This window comes from Dromaius novaehollandiae, chromosome 24 (assembly GCF_036370855.1).
Source record: "Dromaius novaehollandiae isolate bDroNov1 chromosome 24, bDroNov1.hap1, whole genome shotgun sequence".
NCBI lineage: Eukaryota > Metazoa > Chordata > Aves > Casuariiformes > Dromaiidae > Dromaius > Dromaius novaehollandiae.
Window position 1 is genome coordinate 6064097 of NC_088121.1, and position 22996 is coordinate 6087092.

The 22996-nt window shown below is 43.1% G+C and overlaps 3 protein-coding genes across 4 annotated transcripts in view; 2 read left to right on the forward strand and 1 right to left on the reverse strand.

Annotated features, from left to right (window-relative positions):
- The first annotated feature begins 1057 nt into the window (after positions 1-1057).
- Positions 1058-4408, forward strand: CENPS (centromere protein S). Its single transcript, XM_064525588.1, has 5 exons — positions 1058-1178; positions 1537-1660; positions 2445-2478; positions 3145-3211; positions 3810-4408. The coding sequence occupies exons 1-5, from the start codon at positions 1068-1070 to the stop codon at positions 3963-3965; spliced, it is 492 nt and encodes a 163-aa protein (XP_064381658.1). The 5' UTR covers positions 1058-1067; the 3' UTR covers positions 3966-4408.
- Positions 4409-9481: 5073 nt separating this feature from the next.
- DFFA (DNA fragmentation factor subunit alpha) lies at positions 9482-13897 on the reverse strand. The gene is made up of 6 exons (XM_026095522.2): positions 13733-13897; positions 13492-13653; positions 12869-12999; positions 11846-12035; positions 11288-11442; positions 9482-10533 (listed from the first exon to the last, which is right to left on the reverse strand). The coding sequence occupies exons 1-6, from the start codon at positions 13827-13829 to the stop codon at positions 10330-10332; spliced, it is 939 nt and encodes a 312-aa protein (XP_025951307.1). The 5' UTR covers positions 13830-13897; the 3' UTR covers positions 9482-10329.
- Positions 13898-15194: 1297 nt separating this feature from the next.
- The window catches only part of PEX14 (peroxisomal biogenesis factor 14), an 81210-nt gene continuing 73408 nt past the window's right edge, over positions 15195-22996 (forward strand). For both annotated transcript variants that reach the window (XM_026095554.2, XM_064525587.1), the window contains exon 1: positions 15195-15333. In XM_026095554.2, the coding sequence (XP_025951339.1) occupies positions 15298-15333 (36 nt within the window). In that variant the 5' untranslated portion in view covers positions 15195-15297. The remainder of the gene's footprint in view (positions 15334-22996) is intronic.

The following is a 22996-nucleotide window of genomic DNA, read 5'->3' on the forward strand; positions in this document are numbered from 1 at the left end:
ACTTCAAGACTGATACTCCCGTCACCAAGCCATTTTGCCCTAACTTAAGTTCCCAGTCTATGCCTGAGCTCAAAACTGTGGGTTATCTGCATTCCGCATTCTGGTCAGTCTCTTTCCCAAAGCTCCCTACTTTTTGCCTCGTCCTGCCATGAGGCAAATAAAATGTCTGTAGTAGGATGCAAACTTGGCCCTAATTATTTGATGTCCTTTCCCTCCAATCCACCACCAATCATCCTTAGGACTAGTGAAAATTCACCTAGATGCTTGTTCTTTTTTTTCCTAAAACATGTCAAGCGTTAAATTTTGTGCTGTGCTCTGATTTTTATATTTTGTTCTATTTATGTCTGCTAAGATACTTAGTAGTTATTGACCAAATGTCAATATGACTAGCAAAAGATTAATTTCAAATTAAAGCAGCTTTTTTGCAGAATGTGTTGTTAGATCTAGAAATTTTGTTAAAAAAAAAAAACCCCACAACAGAATTGATTAATTGATAAACTGATAAATTGCGGGCAATGGTGGTAACTTAAGGGGTCACGAATGTTTTAGTGGTTGGTTTGCCCTGGCACTTGCGTTTCAAGTCCTCCAGCTGAAATGGCGTTAGAAACTATGGTGGTGAAGAAGGGAGGGAGCCAGGAATAGTTTTGCAGAAGAGTTGTTCTAATCTTGTAATTTTGTGTGCGTAGGTGTTGTGGGGCTTTTTTTTTTGGGGGGGGGGGGTAGGATTTCCTGACCAATCTACATCAGTGCTTAGAAAAATCTACCCCGTTGGGCATCCGCTTGAGCTGAGCACTGATAGCACTCAGAGCCAGCAGTGTTTGCCTCATGGGTTTATCATGAGCGATGTTTGGTAATCGCATTTGAGCTGAACCCTTCAGGGAGGAGGCATGGATGGAGACATCAGCCCGCGTTGCTCTACATCTCCTTTATTCGCTTACGTTTGATATTTGCCATTAACTCATGAGGCAGGGACAGTCTCCACGAGTCTTACGGGGGGGGGGTTGGAATAACGGCTCCCTGCGGCCGTTAAATAACGGCCATGCGGGGCGGGGGGCGGGGCGTGCAGCATGGCGGCGGCGCGGCCCCGCCCCGCGGCGCCGGGCGGGAAACGGCGCGGCGCCTCCTCGGGCGGCGCCATGGAGGCGGCGGGCGGCGAGGAGCGGCAGCTGCTCATCCAGGTACGGCCGGGCCCACCGCCTGCCCCCGGCCGACCGCCTCCGGCTGGGGGAAGCCCGGCGGGACGAAACGGAGCCGCGGCGGCCGGGGGGCCCGAACGGCGCGTTGCCGCCGTGCCGGCTGCGAGGGGGAGGGGACGCTGTGAACGCGTGAAGTTAGGGGAGTCCCTGTTTATGTCTTAAAGCACTGTGTCCCTGCCAGGCACTGCATGACAAATGGGACGCTGCAGAGGGTTTTTTCGGTCTGGGCGATTGAACAGTAATTTATATTGTAACCTTTTAAATTGTTGCTGTGACTTAGGTATGAGCTGATACATCCATCTGTAGAGAACTGACCTGTAATTATTTTGGATCGTTTCAGAGGCTAAAAGCTGCGGTTCACTACACTGTTGGCTGCCTATGTCAGGATGTTGCGGAAGACAAAGACATGCAGTTCAGCAAACAAACCATTGCAGCTATTTCAGAGATCACCTTCAGGCAATGTGGTACAGAAGTTTGCATGTTTCTGTTCAAGAACAATTGCTGGAGATAGAATGCTTAAAAAAAAATAGCACTGGAACTAGTTATCACTAATGGATTGTTTCTTGCATCACATTTTTTAAAGTACAAGAAATACTAATTCTGTGTTTCAGGACTGGAAACAGCATTTAAATGCGTGTGAAAGGTTCTGTGCGGGCCACCCCTGTGCAACAAAGTGACACACAAGCTATGATTGCTTGTCCTAATTTACTTTGATTCACAGTAGCACAGTTGTATCAGCAGTTGCATGTGAAGCAATGGGCTGTACTTTTTTTCTGAGTATGTGAGGGTTAGGAATAGGAATTTAGAAAGAGCATACTGTTTGGTGATCTGATCATCTGGTTTGAAATTCTCACATGCACTAGCACAAATCTACATCCCTGCTACACCAAGGAGTTATTGAAGTGTCTCAGGATGAGGTATTAAATGTATAATTTAATCCGGTTAGTTCTTGTATGGGAAGGAATTTATTAGATAATAATCTTGCATAGAGTCTTGTGCGTGAAGAATGTCCTGTCAGTTCCTACACAGGTGTACATGACTTTTTTTTGTATTTATTTGTTTGTGTTCACCCTTCTTCAGCCTCATTGTTCCTATATCCTCTATGAAATATTTGGAAATTAAATAGGCATTGTATATCTGAGCTGTATTTTTGACCTTTGTAATAGCTATAGAAGTGCAATAGGTATATTTTTCTACTCGGAGAGAGCATTTTAAAATATAGGGTGTCTTTCTCTTTTTTTCCTCCAGAAAACTTTGCAAAAGACCTTGAAATGTTTGCAAGGTAGGTACTGGAACACTTCATTGTTACAAAGGCTTGCTTTTCCTGCCTGCCACTCAAATAACTGAATAATCTTTAAAGTATCTCTTGTATTTCGAGTTTCAAAGGGTTCTATTGGCCTATCTGTGAAATGCAGGTCAAGCTTTTGTTGTCCTTTCAAGACCACCACAATTCTGTTTATGACTTCTCATAGAAGTCCCTCATCCCTCCACCAATCCCCTCTGTTCTTCCTCATCTTAAATTAATGACTTTCTATAATTGTCAAATGGGTTGATATATAATGGTAGCAGATGATGTGGGAGTGGCAGATGCTTACTAGCATACCTGTATTTTTTCTGGTTGCTTCAAGGAAGTAAGGGAATATTTTACAGAATTAACGTCTGATGCTCAGAGTCAAAACTCACCCAGCAACCTACTGGGAAATAAGAGGAGCCGTGATGCTTGATGTGCCGGTTGCTAAGTTCTACTGTGTTTCTAGACAGAAGTGCGGGAATTTAGATGTACACAAATGTATTTGCTTTTGCATATTGTATTTAGAGTAAATAGGCATATTTGGTTTACTGGGTCCCTATTTAGCCCTATTAGTTATTGTTCTCAATTACATGCCCTAAGGCCTCACATAATCAATGCTGGCAAACATATTGAGGTTATTTTTTTAATGTTATGCAGGCATGCGAAACGAAGCACAGTCACTGCAGAAGATGTGAAGCTTTTGGCTAGAAGGAGCAATTCTTTGGTAAGATTAACTATATTTTCTTTTTTAAAACATTCTTTTTAAATCAACTGGTTAATTCTCAAGAGCATTTGAGTGAAGGCCATAAATGATGAAACAACTGTTGCTTAAGCAGTTTCACTGGTTTACAGAAGATAGACGAGCAAAACTGTCTCCTAACCAATGTTCTTAACAATTTGTTTGATTTTTCATCTTATTCTGCTTTTTGACACTATGTCTCACTCTAGGGACATAGATCTGATTGCAGTTCAAGCAGCAGTGTTTGGGCTACAACAAAGCTGCTGAGGTTCCAAGTACAAAAATGCAATAAACAACAGACACGTTGAACTACTACTCTGTAAAACCAGTGACACTGCTGTTTTGGTTCTAGTGGTGGATGTAACATACATTTATAAATCCTAATCTTGCTAAGACATTTCAGATAGCTAAAGATATCCAGCTTAGACTGAGGGCTTTGTGCAAGAATTAAAACTGTTTTATGCTTATCATCCTTTTTAGAATGACTTTTTGGTAATAAGAATTTGCCCAGTTAAATTTCTCTTAAGATACATGAACAAATGAAGTTTCTGTGTTAGATGACTGACGAGTTTATTGTTCTCAGCTAAAGTATATCACACAGAAGAGCGAAGAACTTGTATCAAGTAACATGGAGCAAAAGGAAAGGAAGAAAAAGAAGTCCAGTTCAGCAAAGGCAGGGAGAACAGCTGAGGAACAAGAAGCAGCTGTGGCTGAAAGTGAAGATTCCAACATGGCATGATTTTCCTTTCAAGTAACTTCTCTGATCATCTTATTACCCTCGTGCAGTCAGAGATTGCTCTTGCAGGTTAGCAGCAGTGCTGAAGATTTAGTCTTTTAGGTGAATGTGATTAGTTGGGTTTTTTTTTAGTTCCAAAGCTGAAGACCATCAGAATTCAGCAAAGTTTACAGACAAAAATCACCTAAATTGCTCACTAAGAGATATCTGTCACTAAAAAAAAATTCTTTATCTAACAAGTTTAGAGCAAAGCATTCTTACTTGAGCATAAGTGCACCTGCCTCTATGCTGATACTTAGTTTCTCCGCTAATTGTGTGACTCTTCCTTGCTTCTGTTGTTAACACTTTTGTTTAGGTATTTTAATTTTTTCCCCCCTTTTTTTAGTAGCATATCTCTCACCTGTTGTCTTGATAATTAAAACCTTTTTTGTCACTTTTTCCTGTGATATTGCTGGTGTACCATCCTCTCTCTCAATATGTTGCATGACACACATTTTACTAAAGTAATATTGTCTCCTTAATGGTGTTCTGAAATTATCACCATTGCCCTCTGCTGGACTGATACAGACTTGTCAAGTGCTGGTTAATTAAAACAAAACAGATTTAAGGCTACAAGTTATTAGATATAGCCTACAGAAATGAGGATCAGTATCTGATTAAGATACTGCATGAGAAATTTCAGCAAGTGAGAGGATGTTTGCCTAGGATAGCCTAAACTAAGCAGCAGAAGATGACAAATTTAAACTCTTACTCAGCCCTAGACCCATGAGATAAGCTCTTCCTTGAAGCTACTTGTTTCAATCCTGGAGAAGACAAGTTAGGGCTGTTCCCCAAAGACATGTTTAAATCCATCAGATTCTCATTTTAGCAAGACTCAGCCCTTAAATACTGCCTCATGATAAAGAAAGGTAAAGATTGAAGAATATTTTTGCTCACAGTGGAAAACTTTTAGGTGTCACCTTGCTCCTTGTTTATAATCCTTCTCTGGACTTGAGTGTCATTCAGCTGTACATGACAGATTGGAAAAGAGTAACAACTCCGGACTCCTAATAAGAGCTCAAATATAGACCTAGAATAAAAGGGAGCACCTAAGTAGTGAAAGGTATTTAAGTAGTAGTGGACAGGGGAAAAAAATAGGTTTGTTACAGATTGTAACTCTCCAATACCAACAAAATAAAATCAAGTGCTACAGCATAGAACAAAATAAGAACAGTGTGAATCCCTTTCTCTGGCTCTGTATGGGAAATTTTTTTACACTGACACTTGTATGTACCCTCTCTTTTCCCTATCCTAAGCTGCTCTGCTCTTAGGGATGAGATACAGCTTTTTTTGGAATAATAATTTCACTGACTGACAAAGCCTAGATAGGTAAACTAGCAATTCTGAGACCTGCAGTCAACAGGGAGTCTCTTCCTGGCACATCTGCAACTTATTTTTTTCATTGCTTTTTTTTTTTTTTTTTAATTACTTGCTTTCCTGAGCTACATGATTTACCTTAATATACTCTGGTCCTCAGCCTGATCCCATACCAGATGCAAAAGGTTCTTCAGAGTGCTTTAAGGGAGATACCAATACTGAGTGTTGAACACCATTATTTGAGGCTATTCCTTCTTCAGCAATGGCTTTGCTGTGAATGAATTTCTGTTGCAAGGTAAGTTTGTCAGCTTGGACAAGCAAAAGAAGAGACTTTGTTGCACTCAAGGCTTTGACATTCTAAAATTTCTACCCTGAAAAGAGCTAAATGGCAGTCATCCTAGGTTTTCACAGGTCTTCTGGCCGTACTTCAGATCTCCTTCTATGCTGTAGCTTTCCCTCTGTGCTGTATCCCTCCCACTTGAGCCCCCATGCAAAATCTGTCCTCATGAACCATGTGCAGCTGAGTCACCCTACTTAAAAGTGAAAGCTTCTCAGGTGTTACAGGAACAAGAGCAAGGAAATACTAATTTTTGCTTATTTAGTCAGCATAACATCTGTGCAGCTTAGATGAATATCAAATACACTTTTCAGGTTTGCAAAACAGATCTAATTTAGGGTAAAATCCAGTTACAGAGTATGGTAAATTCTCCTGACTTGCCTATCAACACTTGATCTTTAAAAAGGTATGAACTGTAAGAAGATGCTAAACTCAGAGTCCTAGGGAGAAAGGAAGTATGCAGGCAGGGAAAGGAGACTGTCGTGCAGCTGTTAATTACTATGCTATATGTATCTGTCACCACCTACTTCACTTCTCACCAATTTAATACTGCTGAAAAATGGGGCTGATATGCTTCCAGTACAGGAAGCATCTTATATGAAAAAGGGCAAGATAAGCAGAGAATGATCAAGCATCAACTACTGCTCTTGTCTACGCTGTTCTGTCTTTGAAGGAGTAACTTAGGTAGGAGTCTGGTTAAAGACATGCCCCGTTGTATTTGATTTGCTTCTATTGTTTATCCTGTTCCTTTCTCAATTAGAAAATTGATACTGCTTTTACAGGACTGCTAGGCTTGTAGAAGCATTTAAACCTTTGGATAACATAGTAGCTATCTTTCAAGCTCATCTATCATGACCTGTTTTCCTTTGAGGTCATTAAGAACAAGGTAAGACCAACATGTCAGGAAGAGATGTCTCCAAGTTTGTTAGCTCCGTTCTGTGAAGAAGTTATCCTTGTCTAAAGTCTCCCTCTGTCACTTCCTCTCCAAACACATGCATATACACTACTTGTATACAGCAGGTGCTGGCTAAAAGCTAAAGTTGGTTTACTGAGATGCTTTGTGATCATTTGCTATGGAAATATTAGATATGGCAGCAGCTCTTTGTTACCAGAGACAGGGGATTCTAGCACTGAATTGAGTCTCAGTAATGTAATGATCTAAATATCCATAATAAAGTCTACACTTAAAAAAAAAATCAATTTACAAGGTTAATTGAACTATTAGGTCTAAAAACTCATTAAATGAAAATGTTTTAGGAGTTTTCAGCTTCATTCAATTGATTGTACTATTGAAAAAGATCCAAGAAGCAGTATATAAACTTGACCATTAAGAAATGATTTTTCATAGAAATTACAGGATGAGATACAGCACTGAGATCTATTAGCTAATCAATCACCTCTAATTTTTCAGTGGAGAGGCTTGAAGGATGCTGATTGTAATAGAACTTTGAAGAGTCAAGTATTACATACTTTTGTTGCAAGTAACACCCAAGATTACTATTAAACAGTAAGAAATCTTATTTTGACACAATGTGGAATCTTTCTTGGTATTTACACTAAAAAAGAAAATAAGGAAGAAATAAGAAGGAACTGAAAGAATAAGTTTTTAAAAAAGCAAATAGATTGACAAGCTTAATACCTTCCAGATACTCAGTTCTTTTGGATTTCAAACTGACTCCTTAAAGATCGACAGACTAGTTTATACCACAGAAGTAGTCTGTGCAAAGCATAATTACAGTGAGTTAGTGGCAACTTCCCCACAACTGCCAATTGGTCATCAACTTATGGCAGACAATCTTGCAGACTACTGCTGTTCTCATTACTGGTATAAAACATCCTTAGGAAAAGAAGTGTAGCTTTATTTTCTGTGCATTAACCAGAAGCAAGCCGTCACTTTCTTTCCCATAAGAAAGTATCTTCGTCAGGCACTGAAAGAGTTACTGTTCCTCCCACCTGTGAAGAACACTTGCTTCTTCTGCAAGCACTAACAGGAACCAATGGATGCAGAGCAGTACCCTACCTCCATCTCTACCTGAGAGGGTGGCTCTGAAGAATTAAGCTTCTGCAAAGCTGTCAGTCAGTTAAACACAGATGTACTTTCTGGCCCCAAAATATCAGCAGTTTCTTCTAGGTTTTCCTCCTCTTAAGATAGTACCCCACTGAAGGTTTGCTTTAATGCTTCAGCAGTACCTGTCTCTTTCAAGACACTTACCAGCAAGTGCTCTTACCTATTAACTAATCCATTCTCTTTGTAATCAGACCTTTTCTCACCCCTTTTTCCTCTGCGTTAAGATTATGCCTCTGGAAAACATCACATTCCACTGTAGCTTGACTTATCAAATATAAGACTGAATACCTGTTACTTAATCCTGCTGAGGATTTTAGGGGAGTAAGGGGAATACAATCAGCAGTGTCACATTTAAGATAGCATTTATAATAATTCTGTAGTAAGAACTGCAGTATTTAGTGATTTACGGGCATCTGAAGAGTTCTAACTCTTTAGGAAAGAGAGGAAAAAAAGCAAAGCAAGCTTTCAATTTTTTTCCTTTAAGGCTAGATTGGAAGGACCATCACTGCCTTCCTACCAGAAGGATCAACATGGTCTCTGTGACTCCATCTCAAATTTTTCCTGCAAGTAGGTGAGTTAAATATTCCTAATAATTGCAGGATCAAAGTAGTTATGCTATCTGCTATTTTACATATATATGAAAGAGCTACTGGTAAAACCCTTTTTTCCTCTTAGCTTGGCAATGGAAATCCTGTTCATGCTGTGTGAGCTTGGGAAAAGCAAACAAAAGCATTTCAGCTTTGAGCAAGATGTGAAAGAAGGGTTTATAATAGGAAGAATGGTAATTGCAAGCTGAGAAGTGAGGTCACAGAAAAACCCTGCTGACAGCTAGTTTGCTCACTGCATTCAATTTAAATTGGTAGCTACTGTATTTAGCTTCACAGAGCATAATAGAACTGCTTCAAAAATGCTGCTAATGTACAGCCAAATACGCTATTTCAGAAAGCCTTGAACTTAAAAAGCTTGTAAAAGAAGGAACATCTTAAGTAGCTATTTAAAGCAGCAGGAAACCTCTTTACCTGCCGTGGCCTATATTACAAGCCAGAAGCGTGTATTTTAAGAAACAATTACTTGCTCTAGCAGACTGACCAAGAAGTTGACTGCAAGCTTCCCCCCCCAACAAAAAAACTGGGTGGTACTTAACAGCCTGCATTGTTCCTATTGAAGTTCTGAGCTATGTAACTAGCTCTAATTCCAGTCAGTTCCACATGGATAATCTCACTGGAGTTAGACCACATTTTTGTTCACTTGAGCAAGGGCACTAGAACTGGTTAGAATGCTTATTGCAGTTACACCAGTAATTTAAGTTTGACTGTGCCATAACTAAACTGGAATACTTGTATACAATGGGTTTATCTGAATGCCTGCTGTAGCAGTACTCATTGATGGGCATCCTGCACCACTTAAGGTTATGTGGGATCAGTGGGGTTTACATGAAACTAGAAGAAACATTTGCACCTAGTGAAACTCATTCTCAGCAATTTTTCAGCTCACCTTTCAATTCTTCCATATACATCTTCTGTTCTCACAGAAGAGATTTTGTGAGCTAGGCGATAGTTCTGGTAGGTAGTATCACCACTGTGAACATGCACCATACCTAAATAATACCATTGGAAAGGTTAAATACAGAATACTTCTTTTTGAGGAGACATGGGCAAAATACAAGTTCTTCTCCCTCCATCCTTGAGGTAATCTTGTACTTATCACCACATTCTTTAATCATAGTAGCCAGTGGGAGTATCAAAACTAGTCCAACAGTATGGTAAAACAGTTTTAATGACATTAGGAATACCACTTCAACCAATTTAAAAATAAGCCAGTTAATACAAAAAGTGTCATGATACTGTGCCAATGATTTAAGACAGGAATACAGACAGGCCCAATACAAGACTTACGCCCCAGAGCCTTTCAAAACAAGCATTTCCACTTTTGCTCTATTTTAGAAATATTAGTGCTTATACTGCACCCAAGAGGCAGGAGTACCTTGCAGAAACAGCAACGAAATTAAAGAGTTTTAGTTTTACTTTCATTGATGAAATTAGCATGAGAATTCAAGTTCCTAGATCCCAGGCTGGAGCTCAGAGCCAGACAGCAACTGGAAAAAAAGAAAGCCACATGATGACAGTTTAACTAGACCCAATCACAATAAACCCTACCAAAGAATGAGCAGTGTGTATTCAGTGAGCAATCCTCGAAGTGCCCTCTTTCTAATCATTACCTCAAAAGGACATTTTGAGGCACAGTTAGACATTTTCCCACCATTTTCATTGTAAAAGAAGGAAGACAAGGTAAGCAAATTGCCCGAGGCTTCAGAGGATAGATCCAGTATTACCAGATGGAAGTTTCTGGCTCACAACCCAGTATTCAGAGCTGAACCCTTGCATGCTATAGTTAGCAAAACCATTGTTCTGGTATTCTGCAGAAAGACAAAATCCCTTTGGTTACAGAGGAGTTTAAGCCTCAGGACAATGTCCAGATTTTAGTTGTCTGGAGCCAGACCACAGTATGACCAGCAAACTGTGGTTCCCAGGACATACCTTGCTTGTGTTGGTTCTAATGCAAAAAGACTTGTATTTCCTTGACACTTGAAACAGTGCTACGCAGCCTTATTTTTTACGTTTTGAACTAAGCCAGTCTCCCCAAGGTAGTGTTTTCTTGCCCCTTGATGTGCTCCTCAGGGAATGCAGAGTCTGCACTTGTTGTAGACGTTTAGAGAGCTCCTGATCGCAGGCTTGCTGCAGAGCTTCAGCTTTCTGCTTGTCCCAGCTTAGAGCCAAGGCCAGGGCTTCTGTGTCTTCTTTGAAAACCAGCTGTAGTAAGAGACAGATTTTTAATCTTTCGCTCATGCTCCTTCACCACTAACCCTCTACCCACATTAAGAACAGGAGTAATGAGACATCTGTTTAACACTGGTAGCAATTTGGCTTAGAATTACTTCCTAGCTTACATTTTCTATCATTTGGGCTACAGTGCTTTTTCTCTTTAAAGCTTCACCAACACTTACAGCTTGAAGCTATATGCAGATGTTCCACAAACAGAAAGCAGTTACTTAGTTTCTACTGTAGGGAGAAGCTAGAGTAGCAAGTTCATAGTAACACAAAAAAAGACCCACCACTTTTTAAAACTTACCTAGACTTTTTCCTTTCTAAGCTGTGGGTTTATTTACACCAATTTTCCAAAATAAGGATTTTTTCCTTAAATGTTCCTTATTTATTCCTTTATTTTGATTTGGAGATATAAAAGAAATACAGCTAGATGTATCTGCATCCAAAAAAACAAGCTGGTGAGAGCTGAAGTACTGGCTGGCCAAATTACCAAGATTTGGCAGAGATCAAAACCAAGATTCTTGTGGCTTTTCAGGGGATGAATTCTAGTACTTGGAAGAGTGTCAGCAGGATACTACAGAAGAGCTTCAAGCAGGGGAAGGGTGTTACTGAAGTGCAGAAACACTAAATCTTGTCACTTTGAGATATATTGATAGTAGAGCCTCCAGAGGCAAGGACAGCTTCCCTCATAACCTTCCTTTCTGGAGGGAGTGCCAGAAGATGGTTGTTTCTCACCCACCTCTAAATCTTGACTGTCCAAGCAGAGTTCTGGGGCAGGTTTCTCTTTCAGAGCAGAAAGGATCTGGTCACTGAGTGCAGTTTTGGCCGAAATGCCTGTACTGCTGGTACCTGTGTCAACCACATCCATCTCCTTTCTTGGTACAGTCTCAGATTCTAAAAAGTAGCAGAATCATTATAGCCTGTGACATAAACATAGGACAGGAAGAGTTGCCTGCACTGCTTTGTTATTTATTTTTATATTTTTTTTTAGATATAATGTGAGTGTTTAGATGCAGCCTCTAAGCTTTGGGAATCCATAATGGTAAAGATTACCATACGAGTTAAGTTTTTCCCTAGTCTTTAGCTCCGGACACTGTGAGAAGGGGCACATAGCAGTGAAAGTACTCCCAGTCTCACCCAGAGAGAATTATTATGCTCATCAGTTATTATATCAACCACATTAATAGCTGCTCAGCAAGTGACTCACTCCAGTCCTTCCCCTCCCCTTGTTTATTCCACTCAACCACTTCAGTCTTCTCTGAAAAGCTCCTTCTCTATCAACCTAATGCTCCCTTACCTGCTACTTTGCTGAGGATACTATCCTCATTTTTCAAGGCCTCTAGGTAGAGTTCCAGGAGCTGTCTTGACTGGCGTTCTTCTTCTCGTCTGTCCAGCACCTGCTGCAGGGTGTCCTGTAAAACCTGGATTTTGGGTTGACTTTGCTCAAGTTCCTCCGCCAGGTCTGAACGTGGTACATCAATAAGCACCTTAAAAACAATGAGAGGGCTCCTGTTATACGGACTGATTAGTAACTCATTCCATTACACCAATTACAATACAAACAGCAAGCTTCCCGAGTGACACAGAGCCTCTACCTTCATGGAAACCTTGCATGTTTTACAAGATTTTCATGTCATAGCAAGTCAGCCTGGTTATGAGTGGCTGTAGTGGTACTCCACCAGCCAGCACGCTTTACCAGCGGCCAAAAGGCATTCAAGAAGGTATGGGACCATGTGGATTTAGAACAGAAATCCTGAAAACTCCTAGCAATTAAGTACCACTTGTTAACATGCATAGCAATACAGAAAGGAAAGCCAACAGAGCCTGGCATTTGGGAAGCTATAGATTGCAAGATGACAAAAAGAGGCAATTATCATCAAGTCTCACCACATACAAGGTGTTAAACAGTCAGATACTGAAATGACAAGCTCTTGAAGCTCACAGGTAGTCTGCAAAACCCTCTGGGCCATAGGGACTTGGACTGCTGGCCAGCCCTGCCTTTTGGCGTATTAGGCTGGTGTCTAGAGTCCACCTCAGTCACTGTTTGGCCAGATCCTGACTCTTGTCCTCCCACAGACAGAATTGTAAAGCCATGCTGTAAGGGGCAATGATTAAGAGCATCCTTTTCAGACACTTGCCCTGCCAGGGGAACAAATATTTCCCTTTAAGGAAGAACTTGACTCTAGCATCACAGCCAGACAACAGCAGCTGAATTTCAGCTTGAGATACTTTGTTTCCTTATTTGATTCTTTGCTGTCTACTGAGATAAATGGATGAGGAGGGGGACAGAAAAGAGCAATTAGGAAATTCCCCACTGTACCTGGAGGTCTTCTTCTGACATCAAGATTATATTAGACAGGTCATCCTTCAGCTGCCTGGCCAGGTGCTTCCACTTCTCTACAGCACTGTCCACTTCATCTATAGACTCTGAGAGCCAGGCAGTACCACCACCTGCCACAAGAGAGTCATCAGTCAGAAGATGGAAACTTTAAAGTTACTAAGATAGGAAAGAGTCATTACTTCCTGTCTGAAGCTGTTCACCACCATTTAGGTTTTTGCTTCAGCATCAGAATTGGGCAGTGAAATCTGTACTGCTGGTACAGAGCATTTAAATTGCCATTTGCTGAATGTTGTGTCTCTTTGCCTCCACCTCCCTGCTTGGCTGATCAGATGGTATAACATTTGGAGTAGGCAGTCTTCATTCTTAGCCCCCCAGGATCTTTTCAGTTTCACAACTCTTACTGGTCGCTGTTTTGTTCACTCCTTTGTGAAGGAACCAGTCCTCCGGCGCATGATCATTCTCCTTACCAGGGTAAGGAACCAGGCAGTACAGGCCATTCCTGATCTGCCCGAGTCAGTCTAACTGCACCGCGCACACTCGCACCGCGGCTAAGCGGGTTCCAGGCGCCCCTCCCTCTCCAGGCGCCCGCACCCGCAGAGTACCCGAGTTCCTGCTGGACCACTTCTCATTCTTGGCCAGCGCCACGAACTTGGTGTTGGAGGGCAGGCACGAGAAGTAGTCGTCGTCGTCCACGATGGTGCCGTCTTCTGCCAGCACCAAGGTGATGGGCTCCCCGGCCTCGCCAATAGCCAGAACGCCGCCAGCTGCGGGACGGGACAAGAGACACCGGTGAAAGGAGAACGGCACTAACAGAGGCGCCGTGCCCGCTGCGCGGCCCCTCACCCTTGTCGCGCAGCTCCCGCAGGCAGGAGGCGGCCACGCCGTGCTGCTCGCGCGCGCCGTTGCGCCGCACCAGGCACTGCTTCAGCGGCGCCGCCATGACGCACCCGCCGCCGTCGCCCCGCGCGGCTCCTGTAGCGGGACGGGGCGGGGCCGCCGGCCGCGGAGCACGCCGGGACCTGCAGTCCTGGCCTCCCTCGCGGCCCGGGCGCTTCCGCACTCCCGCGGGGCATGCTAGGAACTACCGCCGCCGGCCCCCTTAAAGGCGCCGCCGCCCCCCCCCCCTCCGCCTTGCGCGGTGCCGGGTCCGCCTGGGGGGTTAAGTCCAGCCCGGCGAGGAGACAGCGCGCCCCGGGAATAAAAATCGCCAGAGATAATTTGTTTGCTGATAATATTTTTAAATAAAAAGTGCCTTTGCGTGCTGGTTGTAAGTCAGTACATTGTGCATACCACAACCTTTTGGCTACCCTGAAATTTACATTTTCCCTTAGAGATTATCACAATTGCAGAAGTTCGAGGTTCAAGGACTTACAAAAGAAGTTTAGTAAAAAAAGTATTTAAGTGTTGGCGACTCTTAAATTACCGGTAAAACAATTAGAATATTACAGTAATTAAAATATGCATAATGGAAAACATAGGTTTACACAGGTAATACATCCTCTTTTGGGCAAGTATACTGATTGTAAAATTATAACAGGAAGAGAAAAAATACAGGTATGCAATAAATGTGCCTTGGCATATATCACACTAGCCCCGTTCAGGTGGGAACCCTTACAGGAAAAAGCAAGTAGGAGTTCCTCATGCAATTAGTCTTGGATACAGTGAGTCACTTGCACAAATGTTTTCAAAATCAGACCTATTATTTATGCCTCTTAGCACCCAGCACAATTCTGGGAGCTATAATAGTAAAATAATAATGAATAATAAATAGTTACATGCATAAACAAAAATGATGAAGTCATGTGCCAAGGGCTGCAGCTGCACCACTGAAATCAATGCGTGTTTTGTCAATGAGTGAAATGGCAGGGGAACGGCTTTCGGCTTTCGCTGTCCTTCCACCAAGCCACGGGCTGAGGAAGCCCTGACTGAGGGCCAGGTACTAAATCATTCATCCCAGGGACGATCCCCTCACCTTATTCATGAAATCCATTCATTTGACCCACTTTCCATTCACAAAAAGGCAGGACTGACCCACCCTGTGGACACCCTGCCCACGGGGTGAGGCCCAGCTCCTGGGAATGCCCTCCAGGCCCCCAGCGACCTGTACCTCTGGCATCTGTGCCTCTGGCATCAGTTAGCACTACAACCTGAACGGTTTCACACTCAGGGCGTTTAATACTCTCAGACTTGCCCCGAGCTAGGCCCACCCCTAGGCCTGTGCCCGGCCAGGAGGCTGCAGAGGCCGGAAACTCATCGCAGGAGTCGTTCGCAGGAGGGCGGATCTCTGCCCCGGAGTTTGATTCGTTCTGTCTCGAGCGCGAGGCGGCGGAGACGCGTGAGGCGAGGGGGGAACGGAGGTGAGGGCGTTCCATCGGTTGGGCGTGGATGGATTAGCGGGGTCTGGGAAGATGGCCTCCTCGGAGCAAGCAGAGCAGCCCAGTCAGGTACATGGGGGCCGGCGCTCTGCCCGCTCGGCTCGAGCGGCGGGTGGCAGAGGACGGGCGGGGTGGGGCGAGGCGAGGCGAGAGCGCCGCGGCCTCCGCGGGGAGAGGGCGAGGGGAGGCTGCCGTGCCGACTCTCCCCCACCGCCTCCGGCCGGCGCCGCGGACGGTTGGGGGCGCCCGCGCCGTATCGCCTGCCCGCTCCGCTCCCCCGCCCCCTCCGCGCGGGCAGGGGGCGCGTGCCCCGCCGCCAACGGCCGCCCGCGCGCCGCCCCAACGGTCACTCGCGGCTGGAGGCGCGTGCTCCGCTGCCAACGGCCGCCCGCGCGCCGCCCCAACGGTCACTCGCGGCTGGGGGCGCGTGCTCCATTGCCAACGGCCGCCCGCGCGCCGCCCCAACGGTCACTCGCGGCTGGGGGCGCGTGCTCCACTGCCAGCGGCCGCCCGCGCGCCGCCCCAACGGTCACTCGCGGCTGGAGGCGCGTGCTCCACTGCCAGCGGCCGCCCGCGCGCCGCCCCAACGGTCACTCGCGGCTGGGGGCGCGTGCTCCACTGCCAGCGGCCGCCCGCGCGCCGCCCCAACGGTCACTCGCGGCTGGGGGCGCGTGCCCCGCCGCCCCAACGGTCACTCGCTTTGAAGGAGGCGCGTGCCCCGCCGCCCCAACGGTCACTCGCGGCGGGACGCCTGCCGCAGGGGCAGCCGCGAGTTACCCGAGCCCCCCCGCAGCAGTGGAAGCGTGCCGCCGCCACTGGCCGGGCACCCCGGCGGGGGCACCTGCGCCGGACGCGTGGCAGCATTGCTCCCTACGAGGAGGAGGGCGCCCGTCCCGAGGCGGCCGGTGTCGGCGGCTCCGAAAGATGTATGTTGCACTCACCCTTTTTCCTGCTTCCTCCGAGGCGCCTGGGTTTTTGGTGGGCAGAGCGGTGGGTGCCCTGGCATCTTACAGAAAATGTCTTTGGCCAGCTTGGAACAGGAAAAACTGCAAACAGCTCCCTTTCCAAGTGAGACTGTGTTGCTTCGTCATGTCCAGTGTCTTTTGGGGAGGACCAGGACGTCGTATTTAGTGGTTTTGTGCATTCTCTGCATTGTTTTTGATTCCGTGTACTTTGGAGTAGTCTCAGTGCTTCGTATCTTGTTGGGATTGGTTTTGTAATTTGGCTTCCTGCCTTGTATGGTAGCATGAACTGATATGAGGCACAACTTGCCAAACAATAGCCAAATGCAGTTCTAATTGGAAGAGCTATTTAGGCTAGGTCCCTAGACAGTAGGCGTGTTTTCATTTTTGGGTCTGTATGTAAAATTCAGTAAATTATTTGAATAAAAAAACCAACAGCTAAAGAGAGAGAGAAAGGAGGAGAGTCATGTGTCAGTTAGGTTTTGAAATGAGGTAGAGTACCGATTAGACAAAATGTAATAGGAAGACTTATATTCAAAAGGAACAGCAAGGGAGAAAGAAGGTTCTTGAACCAAGGGTATAAAAGGGCAAAACAATAACAGATGTAGTATAAACATTGTCAGAAACTGACTGTGAAGGGTAAAAGGGACCTATGAGTTCACTGGTTTGGATACACTCTCAAGAAATATACTAAAAACACCAGTGATTTTTTTTAATCAGGACCTGAAATGAATGGCAGAGCCAGAGGGGAAAGTGGAAATACCGTGTAGGTGGATACAATGTAGGTTTCTAGGCGGTTGCACTGTCTTGCTCATGATCCAATGTAACTTCAATTTCACTGCAAACTCTACCTTCAATTTAGTGACTTTCTGGGACCATTTTCATCTCACTAGAATCTCTGATAGACTCCTGAGTATGTGGTATCTATGGAATTTTGTAAAATCATCCTTGAGGGGACCAGAGAGTGGACAGGAGATGAAAGGTCTGATATTTCAGCAACAGGGAAGAAAACGGAGCTAAGTTTGCCGCCAGCAAGCTTTTATGCACTGTCATTCAAATCTGTAGTGTTTTAGCTAAATCACTGTGAGCCTCTGTGGATTCTTGTTTTGGACTGAGGAAGCTATGTCTGTAGGGAACAAGATTGAACTAAACTGAAATAAAACTTTTAAAATTCATACTCTAAGCAGTACACATCTCATAAATTGTGAAAGACCAAGTCAGCAAACTGACAGTGGGCTTGCTGGGCAGTTTTGCATTGGTCATATGCCTTCATCAATAACAATTTGAGGTGCAGGCATTATGATCTGTTCTTCATATGTGAGTGAACGCCTTCAGAAGGAGGAAATCTGAAACAACTTCAGACTGATCTGTAAGCCACTTGGGCAGTCTGCAGGGCTATTGACTATAGGTTCCTGAGAAAGAAATCTGATAAACTGGCAAATGTGGTTGCCTAAGAAACATTCAGGATCTTATGAGTTTGGATATCCTATCCTCCCATTTCACTTTTTCTTTTTTTTTTTTAACATTTGTTTAGTGTTGCTTTACCTCAGAAGAAGGCTTGATGTTTAGAAAAATCTTAATCTTTAGCAAGCCTCATAAATGTAGCAGGAGAACCCCCTGGCTTTTAAATTTAAGGGCTTCAGGAAAATCACTTTGTCACTGCCTCCCCAGTGAAAAATGGGCTTTCTATGATTTCTGTGTCAGGAATAATTTGAGGAAGACAGAATACCTTACTCTGCATACCGGCTGCTGGAAAGTAATTTTTCACCAGAGAGAGTATTTTGCATCTAGCTGGCTGAGCGGGAGGAAGACAGTCTGAAGCCACTGCAGGTGAACATGGTCCATTTACCCCTCTCTTGCTGGATTCTGTTACATCATATGCAAAAATGCTAGGTTCTCACGCAATCACAAATTAGTTGAATGTTGTTTGGCTCCAGGCCTGTCATGGCTTCATTAGTGGCATAGTTTGTTTAAAGGGCACCTCTGGCAATTTGCCTTGCTTCAGGTGTGTGAGGCAATGTCAAGTTTAGCTGAAGAATAGCCATGCTAATCCCTAGTCCCTCCACACATGCACTGAAAGGAGCAGCCCTGCTTCTATTTTACATTCGCTCCTTCCCCTCTTTCAACTCTGTGCACTTGTGTCGAGACAGAAGTTTTGCTCCTGTTCAAGGCTGTCAGTGCTTGGTGATGGTATCCCCGGCCTTCACATTCAAGTATGTCTTTGACTTCGGTTGCATGTCCTCATCCAGAACTTGAGCTGAGAGGTGTTAAATGCTCTCAGATTCTGTTGGCTTGGATGAGATTTGAGAGGACCTTGCAGGATTGGCCAGAAACAGGAGGTGTAATCTCCAACTGAAGAATGCATGGCACAGTAGATGGATGCTTAAGGAGGACAATTCCAGAATAAAACCAAATAATGAACATATCTTTACTAGTATAACAAAATGTAAATGCCAGTCCTCTCATGCAGCCATTGCAGTTTTGACACTGGTATCAATGCAGATAAAAAAAAGGTGTGCTCATTACACACTAAATGTTGAGAGAACTTTAAAAAAAATTACTTTCTACCACTGATGATGATTGTTTCTTTGTTACTGTGCATTCAACTTAAGGCTAGGACTACTAGCACTACCTTGCTTCATATGTTTATATTTGGTTCCTATCATGTTTCCTATCACAGATCTAGTTAGTTCAGCTGTTGAAAAGGGAGCATCAGATTCCTTTTGGCTTATTGTCTGTTTTGCTTAGGTTCGTTTTCTCATTCTCATGAATTAATATATCGCCTCAAGCATTGTGAGGGTGGGGGTGTTGCAGCCCAAATTAAATGATTTACAGAGATAGAATTTTAGAAAAGTCCATAAGCATTTCTACCAGAGATTCTGTAATATTTCATTTTGTTTATAAATCATATTCCTTGGGTCTTTTAGCAATGTCTCTACTAAAAAAAGTCAACAGAAGAAAAGATCCTATATCACTGTGAATATTCCTAATAATAAAAGTAAGGGCAGAGCAAGAGGATGATATGGTCTGTAAATACAGTAACTGTTTTCTGTTTTTTCTTGGCTATCAGTATTTCTTTGATGATGAATACTTTGGCAGTGTATTTGGTGAATCTTGGTGGCTCAGCAAGCCAGCAGCCCTGGCCTCCAATATTCCATTTGACTGTGAATCCCTGTAGTGTTAGAGAAACTGAAACGCTTAAAAATATTTGTCAGTAATGTTGCTGACTTATATAACCATGTCTAACATTTTACAAGCTGTTTGGTTTGGGACACAAAATGATACCTAATTATCTATACAATTACATGCAGAAGCTGAGACTCCTGTAACCTAGAAGTCAGTATGCAGCTTGTCTGTGCGAGTCATAAAAGGCTTGAAATTGTTAAAGTCAGTGGCTGAATTTGGCTTGACACCAAAATGGTAGTGCAGCCACTAAGGCAAGATAGGCAGAATGGTTTCCATATGCAAGATTCTTTTGTTTGTTATATAATATTGGAAGGGTCACTATACTAAAGGCAGATCACATTTAATTTTGATGCAAGAGACTGAGAAAGGAGAGGTGGTAATGCGAATGGAATGCATTGGTGTTTTGACACCTTTCATACTTGATGATGGTGTTACATGTGGTTTAATGTGGAAGCGAGAGGCGCGCAAAGGCCCAAATTTTACTCATTTTATTTCTAAAGCTTCATAGTACCCACTTGAGCTGCATTTTTTCCTTCATGTGAGGAAGAAATTAAAGCAAATTTTAAAGATGTTGTAATATGCCTGATTTGTTGCTCCAGAGATTTATTTCTGTAGTTGCAGCATTAGCCAATATATGGGTAAATTTTGTTCCTCGCCTGTCTGTAGCTCTTGACTGTTTATCCTCTGGATTGTCTGCTGAATCTGCCTTAAAAGATAGTTTATGATACAAAAACTTGGTCTGTGTACTGTGGTATCCATTGTTTCCATTACATACAGGCTATTGAACAGCCATCACATGGAAAGGATGAATTCTTTGCTGACTTGTCTCATAACTACTGTGATCTGGAGGGTTATTGTCCCTTGCCTTATAATACTAATTTCTTAGCTGTTGCATGATGCCTCGTGCTTGGAAATTTTGCTGGAAGGAAAATGTAGGTTTCTCCATGTATTTAAAATCATTGTAGCTTTGGCCAGTACAGCCATAAATTGTCCAACTAATCAAATATGTGCTGTCAGGCTATTTACAAGTAGACGTCACATAGAATGTTGGAGTATTTATCTTCAGGATCAAGACTCTTGCCTACCAATATAACACATGTTTTCTCACAGGAACCAAGGCTTCGTTTCAGATCCTTCATTGGGCAATTTCCCAGGCTGGCCAGATGTTGTGTGGACTGGCAGTCCATAAATACCAGTTTAGTTTCTGAGGGCAGAACATATAAGCTCTACTACTTAGGATGCTCTGGGAATTTTCTGGAGATGCATAGTCTGTGGTGGTTAGTGCAGGGGAATGGTTTCTTTGTGGCTGTCTTGCTTTCTCCTCACAACTATAGTTTTTCTCTTTGTAAAGTCAGCTAAAGTGGTGTTGTAAAATGCTTTGAATTTTTCTTGAAACCTGCTACAAAGAGCAAAATGTGCATATTCTTAAAAAGATTCAACACTTACACAAATAGGTTGGTGGAATAATTCCATGGAAGTATTAGTTAACAGCCGTATGTATTTTTCAAAGTATTCAACAGGATTTTTATCTGCGCTGCTCTTCATCTGCCTTTCCTCAGCAGTTCTGATCTGGTGCTAACTGAGTTTGATGAGAATCTTTCCCTTGACTTCAGTGTGCTATGAATCAGGCCCAAATATTTTAGATCATTAGCCATATAACCTGTGTTAGTCCTGAAATTTGACTGAAAAAATAAAATAGAGCACATGCACCAATAAGTTCATCCACAACCTAAACAGGTTCAGTTAACTGTCTCATGCAAGCCATATTCTTGTTTTGATTCTCATGTATTTTTGCCTATTTTAGGAAGTGGAGACCATTATTTTTCTTTCATCCATCTATAAAAGATTTGAAAGCAGAGATACCATGTATATAAGTATAGGAATCCAGTGACATGCCTGAAAAGAGAAGTGCCTTTTTGGTACCTGGGAATTGGGGACGTGTAAAATTATGCTTTGATGCCCTTTTCTCAATATACCATGGCATTCTCTCCATCACATACAGACCGGGGAATGTGATTTCCAGTATGGTGTCCAAGGTGATATTTGCGCTGGTCACCATTTATGTCAGATAAATTCTTAGTGGCTGAATTTTAGCAGATACACAATGGAGTAACAAAAATAATGATGGCTGCACATGACATCACCTGGGGGCTCCCTAAAGAATCACTGCCTAGCTGTGGGATCTAGCTGGACCTTGGTAATGATGCATATATTTCTGGACACAGCTGAGGTTGGAGCATATTTGAGTTACTGGCACCCTCTTGTGGTAAATGGTTATTTCTATCTATATATTTTGAGTATTTTGCTGATGGGAAAATCTTGAGATACTTTAAAGGTGTAGTATAGTGCATGGAAGCGACTCATACAACTGGAGGACAAAAGGTCTCTTAAGGATTTTATGGTATTACTTGAAAATTTTAGCTTTGTCCGTACTCAGTGGATAGGACTCCTTTCCTCTGAGTCTCAAAACTTGTCTTCATTACTAATAAAACTGCATTCTTTATTAATAGGGTTAATCAATATGTGTCAGCTCTCCTAAGATAAAATACACAGTGAAGGCAACATGGTTTAGGCAATCCTAACATCATATGAATTCCATTTGAAAGCGGATTGTTGACCAGGGTAAATTTATTTTGTGATAAAACTTAAGTGTCTCTACCTTGGGAGAGCTGACATATGTTAGATGCACAGAGATCAAACTTCACTTTTTTTCAGCAGTGAAAACAAGCTCAGAGAGTCGAATTCTGGTAAAACATGGAACTCTGCTAAAAAGCTATGCCTGTTCTCAGTGAGTGAGCAAATATGAGCAATAGGCGAGCTTGGAGAATGCAAACTCCCAAACTTTAGATCTAGTTCAATTTTTGACTTGCTGTCCTGCCTTAATCAGCCCTTCCTAGTGCGTAAGGTGAGGTGTTCAGCACTGGCCTTGAAACTCAGTCTCCTAATTCTGTGTGGGAAACAAGGATGGTACTATTTTAACTAATGTTGCTGAGGTGCTGTGAGGTTTAGTTAAATCACCAATATTTTGAAATCTTTGGAAGAATAGTGCAGAAGGCATATGATGCTTTACTGGATATCAGAAACGTGAGATGTTCAGTGTCAGATTAAGTTTAGTCCTTCTACAGAGGAGAAAATAAACCACAGAGTTCAAATGGGGTACCTTTGTATCCGGTTTAATAGCAATACTGTGGGCTTGTTCAGTATTTCTTCCCTCAAGTGTCTCAAAGTTCTTTGTAGACATCAATTACTCATCAGGTCCTTATGAGACAGGCAGGTTATTATCCTCATTTCATGTATGATGAAATGTCCTGTCTTATACCATGTAATGTGACAAATGTTGCAACCAGGAGTTCAGTGGAGGGAGTCCCAGCTTCATGCCGTGTTTGTTCACTGCCGTGCATATTTCAGAATTTGAGTGAAGATGAACATTTCTCTCATGACATCTCTGTAGTTTCTCTGGCACTTAACTGCTGTGTCCCTAGAGCAAGTTCTGCTGATTCTGGGAATTCTGTTGGTTTAAGTGGGAACTGCTGGAACTAATTTTCTCTGTGATCTGGAGCTTTTTGTCTTCAGTCCATCACAGA